The sequence below is a fragment of the Chelon labrosus genome (genome assembly GCF_963514085.1).
Source record: "Chelon labrosus genome assembly, chromosome: 13".
In the NCBI taxonomy this organism is placed as follows: domain Eukaryota; kingdom Metazoa; phylum Chordata; class Actinopteri; order Mugiliformes; family Mugilidae; genus Chelon; species Chelon labrosus.
This window is the reverse complement of record NC_140346.1, coordinates 27,052,651-27,066,545: the sequence shown is the minus strand read 5'-3', so window position 1 is coordinate 27,066,545 and position 13,895 is coordinate 27,052,651. Positions and strand designations below refer to the sequence as shown.

The 13,895-nt window shown below is 45.8% G+C and overlaps 1 protein-coding gene across 1 annotated transcript; it reads right to left on the bottom strand.

Moving 5' to 3' along the window:
* Positions 1–853: 853 nt before the first annotated feature.
* Positions 854–10,071, bottom strand: LOC311498006 (sushi domain-containing protein 6). The gene is made up of 5 exons (XM_084558438.1): positions 9,886–10,071; positions 5,941–6,050; positions 4,542–4,739; positions 2,454–2,598; positions 854–2,309 (listed from the first exon to the last, which is right to left on the bottom strand). Exons 2-5 carry the CDS (start codon positions 6,035–6,037, stop codon positions 1,970–1,972), a joined length of 780 nt encoding a protein of 259 aa, XP_084414564.1. The 5' UTR covers positions 6,038–6,050; positions 9,886–10,071; the 3' UTR covers positions 854–1,969.
* Between the last annotated feature and the right edge of the window lie 3,824 nt (positions 10,072–13,895).

The window sequence follows — 13,895 nt, the reverse complement described above, 5'->3', positions numbered from 1 at the left end:
AATTCCAGGTGAGTATCTCAACCTTAACAGATCCTTATCATGCGAGTTTCAGATGAACAACACTCTCAGATGTTTTAGATAAAACCTAAAACTCTCCACTGGAGAAAACGAAAACCCGTTGACCTTGTTTAACCTCAAATATTTAAAATATCCTCCACTCTCCAAAAAGGCCTCTGTTAACATATGTTTACTTTTTTTTTATTTAAATCATATTGTCACACTTTTACTCAAGTATCCAAATGCTCTTCTAATTCTAGGAATGAGCTCGATGTGTTGAAATAAAGGAGTTTCACTGACAGCGGTCTCGTTGCTTCACTTTTTAGCTGTGAGCTAAAAGTGTGCATCTTATTCCTGTGGTTTTATGGTTTTAACATTTGTCACGTCAAGTCCTTACAACATCAGCACGTCTTTCCACAGGTGAATATGAAGCGAAACCATTTCTTGTATCAGGTCAAATTTAAACGCCTGGGAAGGAAACGGAGCGGAAACTTTTTAAACAAATCCAAAAAACACCCGTTTGCTCAACCGTTCCCTCTCCGCTCTAATTCCGTTACAAGAAGGTTTCTCAATCGCTGCCTGAGAAGAAATCATTGACTCTGTCTCTGTATGTTGCTGACGCTGTGTTTGTGAACTGACCTGCAGCAGGAGACGAGAAAACAGGAAAACTTTAACTTGTAAAGCAGACACCGTCTTCTCTGCTTCTGATTTTTAATCCACCGGGTAAAAAAAGAGACAAACATCAGCTCTGGAGAGTGTTTCCACTGAGCCCAGCTGATCCTAATCAACCTTAATGAAGTCACAGACGAGGCCAGGATGTCAAACAAAGAAACACTTCGACATTTATTGATCATATAATTCTGTGCAACGTACAAATAATCATTCTGTAAATATCACAATCGATTTAATACTTTTTTTTTTAATAGATATATCATAAAATAGGAAATAAAATACATTCAAGGTCTGTGAAGGCGTCGGCCACTCAGAGTGACAGAGAGGAACCAGCAGGTGAAATCACAATGGTCCCAGGTCATTATTCTCTATGTTGTGGAATGAAAACACTTCGACGATCATTTTGATTAAAGTGTCCGTGTGTCTCCTCTGATTTGCGTCTCAATCAGTAAACAGAAAGATCGATTCAAATCAATTAAACATTAAATAAATTTTACTTCACTCACCACTGAATGAACACATGAGAAACACAAAGCAGTGTCTCTTTAAATATCTGCTGTACAAAACATGAACATTTTTATCCATTTTTTATTTGTTATTTTTTAAATTAACATCACAACAAGCTGCTGTGACAAAGTCGCCCGAGCGTCTGCGCGCCACGCTGGCTTCAGATCAACAGCCTGCGCGCCACAGTTTCATCACACTCACAGAGAAACGGCGCGCAGACGCCTCAGACACAAACGGTACGGAGACGGTCGCCATGGAAACACACAGGTTTCTGTAACAGCGCGCCGCTGACTTCACCAAACGAAGCCTTGGGTCAGCCCCGTCACTGACGGGAAAGATGAACAACGTCTCCAGAACAACACTGAAAACACACACACGCACTTACACAATCGTAGCACTGCTGTGAAAGGCTCACGGTTCCTCTGTGAGGGACGCGTCTCCTCTCATTAAAACAAGGCCGTATTTCAGCAGCAGAGACACGTGTGCACACTCCATCCGTCCTGTGTCGCATACATTCATGCAAATACACTATACAATCAGCTTCTTGTTTATAAATGTCCTGATCAGTCAGGCGTTTGTGACAGCCGGCCAATCAGAGCTTATCAGCTTTGTCTAAAATAGCATGTGAGAGGTCCTGATGCTGGTGAGCTGCAGCAAACCAGGAAAAGTGCAGGCAGTACAGGAGTCTGCTGTCAGTCCCCGTCATCTGCAGAGTAAACGCTGCAGTAATCGACTGTCAAACTCGGGCTTTCGTTGCGAAAACAATTGCGCAGTTTCCCCCGCCGCCCGTCAATCAAGTGTCCTTGTCGTCTGTGAGTCCAGCGTGCAGCTGCCGGACGTCCCTGTCGCTCATCCTGTCTCTGGGACGAGAGGACTGGACCTCCTCGTAAGGGGGCGGCGGGTTGTCGGGGCTCTGGCCGGACAGGAGGGGCCGGTGGCTGCCGTCCGACTGGTTGTTCAGAGGCGGAGGCTGATAGCCGGGAGCCTCCTGGGCCAGGAGGAGCTGCGTCGGCCCGGGAGCTGAGCAGGCGGGGATGCGCTGCCCCCAGCTGCCGTACACGGCCTCCTCGTAGGAGGGGAGAGAGACGGGAAGTCCATCCACCATCAGGTCCAGCTGGTCTGAGGAGCGACGGCTGAGAAAGAAAGAGAGAGCATTATTTAAAGCACAGAGAGAGAATCTCCTGACCTCTGACCTCTGACCTCTGACCTGAACCATTAACACTCGTATAAGAAACTCCACAAGTCCTCTGATCACTAACCACTGAGCTTCCACTCACCTGTGTGACTGACAGGGGTAGAGGCGGGACTTGACGACCAAGCAGGCGGTGGTGGTGAGCAGGAAGATGGACACGCCCACCGCCGTTGTGGCCATGCTGGGCATCGAGTCATTTATTCTGTCGTCGGATTTCATGTTCGGGCCGTCTGAGGAGGAAGGGAGAGACACAACGTTAAAAAAAGTTTCAGAAAACCTCCAAGCACCAGACGACGGTTTAGATTTTAAGACCAACCGGCTGTGTTTTGTTCATGGGGTGTGGGAGCTTTGTCTGTGACACTGCTATTAATTCAAATTCAAAGATGTGCACAGCTACTGTTACTCTTCTGTCCATCTACACATTAAGACCCGCACCCAAACGATCTGATTGGCCCTGCAGACTTTTGCAGGAGCATCATCAGTTCCCAATGGAGAGACTCCAGACCAGCTTGCAGCCACAAAATAGAGAAGCAGCTCGTCTGGGTTCCCGGCTGCACTCAACCAGCATTGCTACCACAACACCCTGCAGAGATCCAGTTAGTTTCGAGCCAGATCGCTACAGAATGAAAAGAGACGCTGCTAACGCGAGACGGTTGTTTGGACAAAGTCTTCCAGGTGACCGTGCAATGGAAACAAGATGTAAAGCACAGACTTGTGGGGAAAGTATCTGCATGAAGCTTCAAAGCTGATCTGGTGGTTACATCACCGCGGAGAGATAGTAATCTGATGCTATATTCTGGGTAGAATGGATTAGCGGAAATCTTTGATCAAATACAACATCTATGAGAGGAAGTTTTTACGTCTAGTTACTGTATGCGGTTCGCTCATGCCAGTGACGCCGCGGCGCTAGCTTTCCGTGAGGCTGAGACAACGTCAACACAGAGGATGTGTTCAATGGTTATTATGGTGGCTTCGCTAGCTTCCTCTTTCTGCAATCCGACTTCCTGTTACAGCGTTTGAGTGAATGGCAACAGAGGAAGTCGGAACTGGTCTGAGGAAAGTAAAACTTCTGGTTCTAGTGCTGTGAGTCTGCGCTCATCTGTTAAGTAGGTCAAAACATGAACGCCCTTAACCTGCTGCTGCTGCTGCTGTTGATTATTAAAGGGGTCAGATCTGAGATACTATCAAGTTTAATGATTAATAATATTAACGAGACGACACCGCCCTTTAAGAGTCAGAGGCACATAATAGGTCAACATCTGCTCTTGATTTTAAACATTTAGAATCAGACCGGAAGGAGCTGTTAAATCTACCAAAGAAAAGAAAGAAAGAAATATAGTCCTGATCTGTATTGCTGAGTAAAGCTCACACACCTACATCCTGAAACCAGCGGTCTCACGCGATCTGCCCTCTGAAGACTAACAATGAAAACTGAGTATCATAAAATGACTAACTAGCCTGCAACCCGTCTCTCTGAGTCATAAGTAGATTATAAACTGAGGTAATTAGTGAGGAACGCTGTGATGCCCACTGCTGCAGGGAAATGACAACATCAGCTCAATATAAAGAGGGAATTTTTAAAGTCATATGACGTCCAAAATAAGCAGATGGACTCTAACTACAGACTCCACCAGGTGAGACACTCAACCCTTGTTGAATCCGATCCTTGTGCAGGTTTGTCCGGACTAACCGTTACGTCCTCAGCCTTTAAAACAGAAGAATCTACAATTCCCGCTGCTTTTTTAAGTTTATTGTTTCTCAGATGACGTTACTCATTTAATAACATCCTGCTTTGTGTTTTGAGGGCGGTGGATCCCAGGAAAGTCACCGTGAAGGATCCAGACACACACACAAACATCAATTCTGATACGTTTCATTGTGAAAACGTAAATAAAAGCCGGTAGATTTCCTCTAAGCACAAATGTCAAAGCTTTCCTCTCCGTCCCTCATACACAAACACTGAGCCGGGCGCGTAAATAAAGGTGGTAGTTACGCCTATAGAGGTTTATTATAAATGAACCTTTTCTCTTTTTTTTTTTAAATTAATAGATGATCTTCTTTTCTTTTCTGACCTACAGTCCAGACCCCAAATATTAATATTTACAAGCAGAGAAAAGGAGCAAAGTGTGAACTGGAGAGTGATTATTATTAAAGATATATTCCATCGTGTTACCTCTGAGGCAGGACGGTATCGGAGGCATCCACTTCCCGTGCCGACACCTGGAGACGGGGGCCTTGCTGCTGATGTGGTATCCGGGCTCGCAGAAGAAACGGATGGAGCTCTTCTGAGGGAAACCTCGGCACGGGGACGGGTCACAGCGGAAACCTCCATGTTCTGGCACCAGAGGGTGAGAGCAGTTGCTCAGTCTGCCTGCAGGGACACGTGGACGGGGGGGACGGGTTATTAACAGGTGACACTTCCTAAAACTCACAGAAACTGAGCTCTGTTTCTTTTTTATTTTGTGCCTCTGCACGGTCGAGGCCTGTGGAGGCTGCAGGATGTTGGCTATGTTTATATCATTAACCTGTGACTGATGTGTTAACGGATGGATTTAGATTAATGTTAAAAACAGGCGTTCGTCCCTGCTGCAGCTGCAAAGAGTCCCTCTGTATTGGATGTGAGTGGCAGGACGGCCCGGATCATGGGGTGAGAGGATGATAGATGAAGAGTGATCGTGACGGCGGCTGAGAGGAACAGTAGGACGCTTAGTGAAAGGACGGCACGGCGATGCTGTTACTGCAAACAAACACCGAATGTGTCTTGACCTTTGACCTGCAGCTCCACACGTCTATGGCTGTGAATGGACGCTCCACTGCTGCTGAGCTTCCAACACTGCTGTCACTAACGTCCTCTTTTTTCTTGCAGCCTAAAAGTCTGCGCATGCATTACCCAAAAAAAATAAAACTCGTGAGCTCGTGACGAGTAGGTCAAGTTTGAGGCTGAGAGCGGAAGTCTGAGCAGAGACCTTCAAAGGATTTCACTCATCGTTTGTGCAGACATTCAGTGATATTCAGAAACAGGAAGGAGACACATCTTGGTGCCACTGTGGCTTCAAGAGACAATATGAACGACTCATTTTGAGATAGTTTCACAACTCAGAGGAGAATCTGACTGCATCGTGTTTAAAATTCAATTAGTTCGTCACAGGTGGATAAGAGTAGGATAAAACTGGCGAACACATTTGTGGATCATATTTGTTTAGTTTCAGAGCTTCTCGTCACGGTTTCTCAGTAAAAAGCTTAACAACAGAACATAAGGGGAGGTTTTTCAGTCTCACACAGTTTTAAACGTGCAGCAGACTCCCATCGAATCAAAGCAGCTTGCGTTTGCCGCGTGCAAACAGCTGACAGCACGACCCCTTCCTCCTCTCTGACACACATGCCTGGTTCAGATGGTTCACCCTCCTGTCACCGCGTACAGAGAGCTAACCGGTGCAGCGGAGGGGAAAGTTGCCGTCGCCGCCGCAGTGACAATGAAAGAAAGCGAAACCCGATGTGCGTGCATGAATGAATGTGGGTCTGAGTTTCGCGGAGGGTGTAGTAGGTGGAGAGGTTCGGGTCAGAGGTCATACCTGCAGCGAGGAGCGGGGAGGAGGCCAGCAGGAGGAGGAGTCCGCAGACCAGACTGATGCGTCCACACGGCCATGGATACGGGGCTGGCGCAGACATCAAACCAGACTTCCTGATGACACAACACACACCAAGAGTCAGAGGAAGAGAAAACGCACACAAACACGTCTTCACACTCTAAACACACACGCACACATGTAGAGGACATGTCAAGGTATTTTTAAACATTGTGCAGAAATCACACCTCAGTCACATTAACAGTTCTATTTGAGGATCTCTTCAAATCACGTACAGTGTAGATGGCGTCAGAGCTGCAGACAGAGAGGGGTTCGGTGTTTTTTTTTTAAACAGCTGTGAGCGCAACTTCACCTCAGCTAACTCCTCCTGCAGCCTCAGACGTCTTGATGCTCAGTATTATTAATATAATTAACAGTAATCATTAATCAGAGACACATTAGACTGAGGCTGCCTTGGTTCTGTTTGGTTAAGTTTCACTTGATCAACTAATTGATTAATTAACTCTAGCTCTAGATTGGAAGTAACTTTCCTTACAGGCATGATCGTGTTTACAGCAAACACGCTCGTGCCTGCAAGTGACCCGGTTTGATCTCTGTGCTGAGGACACGGCTCCTTTAAGGGAGGCGATTCTGCTTTTGTAAGCCAGTGGGTTTGTTAGTTGTGGTCAGTGAGCGGAATAAAGGAAGAGAGAAACTATCTGAATCTGCTATAAATCCTGCTGAACGTGCCAAAACTTTCGTTTTAGCCAGATACAACCTGCAGGAACCTGACGTAGACAGACTCAGCTCTAAACAGAAAACGAGACCGGCAATGCGGCGTTTAAGATTTCATTTTGGGGCGTGTTTCAAACGATGCAGAGAAAATAAATAGCTTAACCGGATAGTCCTGCAACCCAGGGCTACAACCACTTAAAGGCCCGTCCAAATTATTTGATTGGCCGAGCATAAACAGTTCCCAGAGTCTCAACTTTTGCCTTTTTGGGTGGTGAAGTTGATCTGGCTTCCAGGCTCAGCTGCAGACTCAAGGTGTAAAACACTGTCATCAAGCTCATTATCACCCCAGAAGAAATCAAGAAACCATTTCAGAAGAGAGAAATCAAATGATCTTAAGTCTCTACTGTAACGTTGTCCGGCTTTGACCCAAATCTGTCACAGACTCTGCTCGTCAACCAGGCCTGACTTTAACCTCTCAGCTGATCCATAGCGAAACTATCACCTCTCTCTGTTTATTGTTTCAACACTGCCCATATTGACCGACACCGACACCTGACGGCGCAGCAGCAACACAACTTTCTGAAACAGAAACCCAGAAACCAGTCACCACAGCGACCCCGACTCTTTCTCCGGATGACTCGACGCGTTCATTCCCAGAGAATGAACCGGAGCCTGCAGAGCCAGAGAGCCAGCCCAGACGCCACAGTGTGTGTGTGAAGATGAGTGTGTAGGTGTGCTTTTCTGCCTTTGGTGTGTGTTTGGCGCTTTCATGTCGAAGGAGATGCCAGTCATCTCTGGAGCGGCAGGGGGAAGGCCCGTTGTCTCTGCAGACAGGTCACGCTCAAACGGGCACGAACACACGCACACACAATCAAACACTACGAGGTTCAACACACTGAAACACACGCACATTCACAGCTCCACGTTGTGCCACCACAACCTGCGTGGGAGGTCTGCATCTTAGTCATCGTGGCCCTCTGTGATATTATAACTTCTGTTGCGTTGTGTGCAGAGTTAGGATTATTGTCGCAAGACGAAATAAAAAGCATTTCTTAAGTCTGGTAGACTTAAACACACGGATAGGTCCTGTTGAAAGATCTGATGCATCACCACCAACGTCTTAAATGCCAGATTTCCTGCTGATTTCAGGGCGAGCTGGGAAAATCTGCCGCTGCTTTTTTTCCCCAGGCTGCTGACGTTCTGAAGGCTGCACAAAACATGACTGACAGACACCAAATGAGACTTCACACTTTGGAATGACTCCTGGAGCAGGTCTTGCACCATCCTCTCCATCCTTGGAGCGGTTTAAAACCAAACACTGAATGGAAGCCCTGTGCGGTTGGACGTGTCAGGTGAGGCAAATTCGCTGCTGTTTTGTTGCCTCTTTCTTGGAAATATTTTCAGGCGCGCAGGAAGTGATGCGTTTTAATGTTTCCAGCCACAACAGCGACTTGTTTGCCGCAAACAAAGGAAGCGCCGGGTAGTTAGCACGAGCGCCGACACCACAGAGGGACCTCAGAGGCTTCCACTGGGAAAATCCCAGGAAAAACACACGCTGCAGGAAGCACCCACATCCATGAAGTGGACGACAACAACAAAAAAAAAAAAGGAGGTCAGTGGAGGTCTGTAGTAAGCAGTAAGTAAAACAGAGCGTCCTCACCCGCTGAACCACATCTGACGCTCTGGTTAATCAGTAGCTGAGGAAGAGACTCCAGACTCTACCAGCCTGAACTTTGCCCTTTCTGCTCTGATGCCTCACAGCTTTTCCTGGCAGGTGAAGCGAGCAGGTAGTGTTACTGAGAAGTGAAGTGAAACTGTTTCGCTGTGTGTGGTGCCACCGTGTCTGTTTTAGTTTCCACCTGAAAGTGACTCTTCCTGACTTGAATCACCTCATGAGAAGCGTGTTTTTGAGCTGATTGCGTTACAGAAAATGACGCATTATTTATGTTTAGAGTCTTCACAGGACTTAAATACGAGTTTTGCAGCAGTGAACTGATGAAGGGAGGCATTAACACTTCACAGAGAGTTTTCACAGAGAGTTTTACAAAACCACAAGTGACAGACTGCACAATGAGCAGCGAAATGAATTTAATCACCTGCTCTTTTCCTGCTACAACAAAGAAACAAGGACATAAGAGAACCAGTTCATTTCAGTCGAGGGAGGAAGTGTACCTTAACAAAACACAAACCTTCTGCAGCTCAGTGTACACAGTGAACAGAGAGCACACACAGCGGCGGCGGAGGCAGCAGCAGCAGCAGCAGCAGCTCACTGTGGAAGTGCTGATGCTGCGTTTTTGAAGCGCTCACAGGGATGCAGCGAGGTTCAGCTGGTGTCCATTTCACCCACAAATGATTTTACAACCTAATCCATTAAACGCTTCAGCCACGAGGTGACAAAGACTGGATGTTAATGGTCAACTGATACTGAAACTGGGTCCCGTCCGCTCAATCCTCACCTTCTGTTTTTAAACGCCACTGTTTGATTATTGCTGATGGGATTAAAGTGTTTTTCTTCTAACGGGCCTTATCTGTGTCAAAGATTTGATTCTTTTAAACATCAAACTGTGCGTTTGTCCTCTCTCTTTAGTTTTTCAGTGAATGGTAATTGTCCAAAAATGAATCATTAGGTGCATTTTCAGGAAAAAATAAATAAATAGCTGCATGGACTACAGTCAGTAAGAGAACTACATATGTGAGATGTTTTCAGCTCCTTTAATTTAACCCTTGAGCTGCTTTAAACGGAAGAAACCCCAGAATCAAACCTGTAAATCTCCTGTAAATGTCTTCTTCTAAAAACCTCGGTCACGGTCCAGTGAAGCTGCTGGAGCCTCTTTCTTTTTTTATTAGATTCTGTGAAGGAGCCTCTTTGTTGCTCAGCAGCGTGTCAGGGGAAGCTTCATGATAACAGTCTATTCTGGTGATGGTGGAGCTCCTGATTTAAAGGAACCGACTTCCCCTTTTTCTACTGACAGGTGATATTCACGCTGAATAGGATAGGATTTAATATATATATATATGTATGATGTGTTTTATTTCTAATTTATTTAATAGATATAGGCCTACACATATTTAGGGTTTCCTCTCATATTAAATCCGAGCAGAAGACGCGTCTGTCGAGGTTTTATTCCTACAGGTTTGAATCTTTCAGCTGCTCTCACCGACAGGTAAAGTTAAAACCTCCTCCCTGTAAATGTTGAAAAAATATATATATCTCACCTGAGAGTCGAGTATGAGGAGGAGGCAGCTGCTGGACGGTGGGCAGGAGGAGGAGAGGGAGTCCGGATCTGGAGCGGAGCTGTTTCGGGTGCCGAGGGTTTGACTCCTGTTGCGTTCACGGACCTGATGTGAGGGCGCACAGCGAGGATGGATCCGAGCTCCGCGGTCAGCTGACGATCGCTGCTCCTGCTCAGCAACAAGTGGGACCTTTTCGGCTGCTCTCCCCTGACTCATCGATCAGCTGTGTTTGACAGCGGCAGCCGAGCTTCCTATTGGCCGCTGCCGGCCCCACAGGCCCCGCCCACATGCGCCGCTCCGTCACATTCTGGAAACGCTCCTTTTATGCCACAGAGACAAACCCACAGCGCCGCTGCAGACACACTAAACCCAGTCTGCTGCTCTCTCTCCCTCTCTCTCTTTCACACACACACACACACACACACACACACACACACACACACATACCTAGGAAAAGGAAATAGCATGCATAAAAATAAACTAAACAAATATTCCAGAGCAAAAAAATAAATAAATAATCATGTCTTCCTGGAACCCTTTCAAAATAAAAAAGCCACTTACTCAGACTATGCTTTCTCAAATGGCAAAATATTCAAAACAAACCTTTTGTTTTTTCTCAGAAGACATTTCACTTGCTAAAGTCAGGAAAGCACAGATCTATTAATGGGGGTGAATGCAAAATACAGTCAACACTGATGGGAATTAGTTTGAAAGGTATTTGCCTGAGAAATAATGCACATATGTTACTAAAAACACACTTTTTTATATATATACATAAATAGAGAGAACGTATAATCCCAGGTTACTTAATTCAGAGTCAGAGGATGGCCTCGAGCTTTGAGGATTAATCCTGTTTGCACCATATTTACCATCTTTATTAGAAAAAAGGAAGTACCAGACATACCAGATGACAAAAGGTTCCTCAAAAATTTAGAAGAATTTATTAATGAAAGCACTGAGCCATGGCAAAAGAGGAAAAATATGTGTTACTCAGTATAAACACGCAGTGGTTTAGTGCTCTTTTGTTTCTCTACCTTTTTAAAAATAGCAGCGCCTACACCAGTTTCCTTTGTGAGTGGCAGTATGTGCAGATTTGTGAAACAAACGTCTACTGATTTTCCCCCGGTGCAACACATATATTGATGGTGCAGCATAATATCTTGTCATTAAAGGTCAGCAGCTTCAGTTCCTGTTTAGAGTCGGGATCAAATGTGACCTAAGGTGGACTGGTTGGAGTAGCTCTGTGTGTAGAGTTTACTCTGACTGGTGAGAAAACTAAAAAACATCCAGGGATTGTTAATGACAGAACTGGTCCCAGAGCAGAAATCAGAAGATGGACCTGAGGCTGCAGATAGAAGGTCAGCATGACTACCTGACACCTGAAGCTCCTGGATCGTGGTCTGAATCCCTCAATCTGCCTGAGTATCGATGCTGAACATGTGGCAACAGCTGATCATCTTCTAAAGGCCGCTACCAGCCGCCACAAAGCTAAAGTCAGCTGATCTGAGTCCAGCAGGACACCTTGGCAGCGTGAAGCAGAAACTCAGAGGGAGGTTTCAACATCAGGGAGATTTGACCCAGAGTTAACTCACTGCCCATGACTAAGAGCTCAGTCGTCTGGAAGCAATGACTGTCCAGTTTGTGGAAATATTTCAGTCTGAATCAGGAGACCCAGTATTTCACAGCATTCATTCATTCATTCATTCATTTTCTGTAACCGCTTGTCCTCTGGAGGGTTGTGGAGGGGGGGCAGGAGCCTATCCCAGCTGTCATAGGGCAGTTTATTTATATAGTGTCAATAACAACACCAATTGTCTCGAGACGCTTTACAGAATCCGGTGTGAAACCACCGGAGCAAGACTGAAGGTGATGGTGGCAAGAAAAAACTCCCTTTTAACAGGAAGAAACCTAAAGCTGATATGGAGGGACCCATCTGCCTGAGGCCGGTCAGGTAGAGACAGAAAGAGAGAGAGAAGAGAGAGGATAGGAGGAACGAAAAACGAAAGACGTTCTATCCAGATTCTTTTAACTCTTGTTTGAACTCTAAAGCAGTTATTTAATTAGAAGCTACGTTTTATATTGTATTTATTCCCAGTTTGTCCATTTCTCTGATTCAGTTTCTTTACATCCACATGTCTAATGTGTTGTCTGCGAGAACCTAATGTGAAAAACCCAGATAATAAATAAATAAATCTTTAAGCTGACTGCTCCTGCCGTACGTTTACGCATTAAATCTAAACTCACACCAGCACAACGTCCCGTCCTCTTTACTTTCTGTGCGAGAGCTGCACAAACCCTGACACCGACCACAAACACAGCTGTCCTGTGGTGTATAATGGCCGTCATTGTTTTGGTGGGGGCCCACCCTTCAGAGCTGACAGTTTACCAGAGAGCTGCAGCCTGCAGCTATCAGTTACTCCAAATGGCGGGGCGACTTGACGGAAGTGCTAAAAATACAACTGTGCTGACTGTGCCTGCTGCCGTGATGCACCCCAGAGAGGCTTTCTTCTGGTTTCCACTAGTGGCTGTATCTGCTCATCAGGAAGCATGTGAGGAACGTTATCGGGCAGGTCATCAGTCAAGGGTGACTTTCCATTTTGGTCTCACAGTGACTTCTGTACGCTCAGATCTGTTTATTGAACCGTGGCAATAAATTCATCTATTCTAAGTCGTGTGTAATTTTAGGGCTCATAACTTCACGTTGCTTAGCACCTACTTGTTTATAGATATAACATGACAGCATCACAGGCAGGATGCTGCTAGTCAGAGCGGAGGAAGACCACGAACAGAAGACAATCATCCTAATATATTGAATACAGGTTGAGAAATTTCAAAACCGTTTTAAGGATTTGTCGTGTGCAGTCACCCGGTCATGTAGAGGTGACATCCTGCAGATACATTTTCACAAAGTTTTCAGAACAGCTTTTTAAAATGTGATCTCAGTGACCGTGGTATCCGTGTTGGCGTCAGATGGACTGGTTTCATATTCATTTTCAGAGAAGTGAAAAACGTGATCTGAGTGAATCTGTCCTTATCTCTACCAAGTCGTGCATGTTTTCTAAATGCATGCATTCACGTTGCTGAGCGTCTTTGTGTTCATGCTACGTGACTTTAAATCTTTGGTTACAGGCTGCAGGAAGCCGCAAGTTAGAGCAGAGGCACTGCTTTTATTTCAAAGAGGAAAGTAACTCAGAAAGATAATCATACAAATCTATCTAATGCATGCTGAGAAATGTCACTGGTCAAAATCAGGGGAAGGGATTGGTGGTGGTTAGCACTGACGCCTCACAGCAAGAAGGTTCTGGGTTCTAATCCAGGCCAACTGGGGCCTTTCTGTGTGGAGTTTGCATGTTCTCCCTGTGTCTGGGTGGGCTCTGGGTGGGCTCTGGGTGGGCTGGGTACTCCAGCTTCCTCCCACCGTCCAAAGACATACCGGTTAGGTTCATTGGTGATTCTAAATTGGCCGTAGGTGTGAGCGTCTCTCTGTGTTAGCCCTGTGATAGACTGGAGTCCTGTCCAGGGTGGACCCTTGTTACAGATGATGAATATTCATGTTCAGACCAGATTTTGACCGTGGCAGTTTGTCTGCATGTTTTAATTTGTTGCTAAGCACCTTTCTAGTTCATGAAGTGTGAATTTAAACTTTCGGTTACAGCATCACAGGCTGCAGGATGCTGCCAGTCAAGAGCAGAGAATATGCTTTTCAAAATGGGCATCGTGCCTGCGATGGTGCAACAAAATGTTTTATATCCTGAGAGATCTCCAGGAGGACTGAGGATTCATCGTGCTTATCATCCTGCACCATCATGTGTTAGTGCAGCCGGTAACATCCTGCACATACAGGCCAGGAGCTTGAGGATATGACGCACTAACTGTGGCATCCATGTTGGCGTCAGATCAACTGGTTTGAGTGTTTCTGAAACTTTTCATCCGCTTGGATTCTTGCAAGAAATAAATGCATAATTCTAAGCCCCATAACTTCACACTAAGTC

Excerpts from the sequence above, each read along its gene's own strand:
- LOC311498006 (XM_084558438.1), bottom strand. The coding sequence starts at position 6,037 with ATGTCTGCGCCAGCCCCGTATCCATGGCCGTGTGGACGCATCAGTCTG. Across the intron at positions 4,740-5,940 it reads CTCCCCGCTCCTCGCTGCAG|GCAGACTGAGCAACTGCTCT; the intron begins GTATGACCTCTG and ends GTGTCCCTGCAG. Across the intron at positions 2,599-4,541 it reads GATACCGTCCTGCCTCAGAG|ACGGCCCGAACATGAAATCC; the intron begins GTAACACGATGG and ends CTTCCTCCTCAG.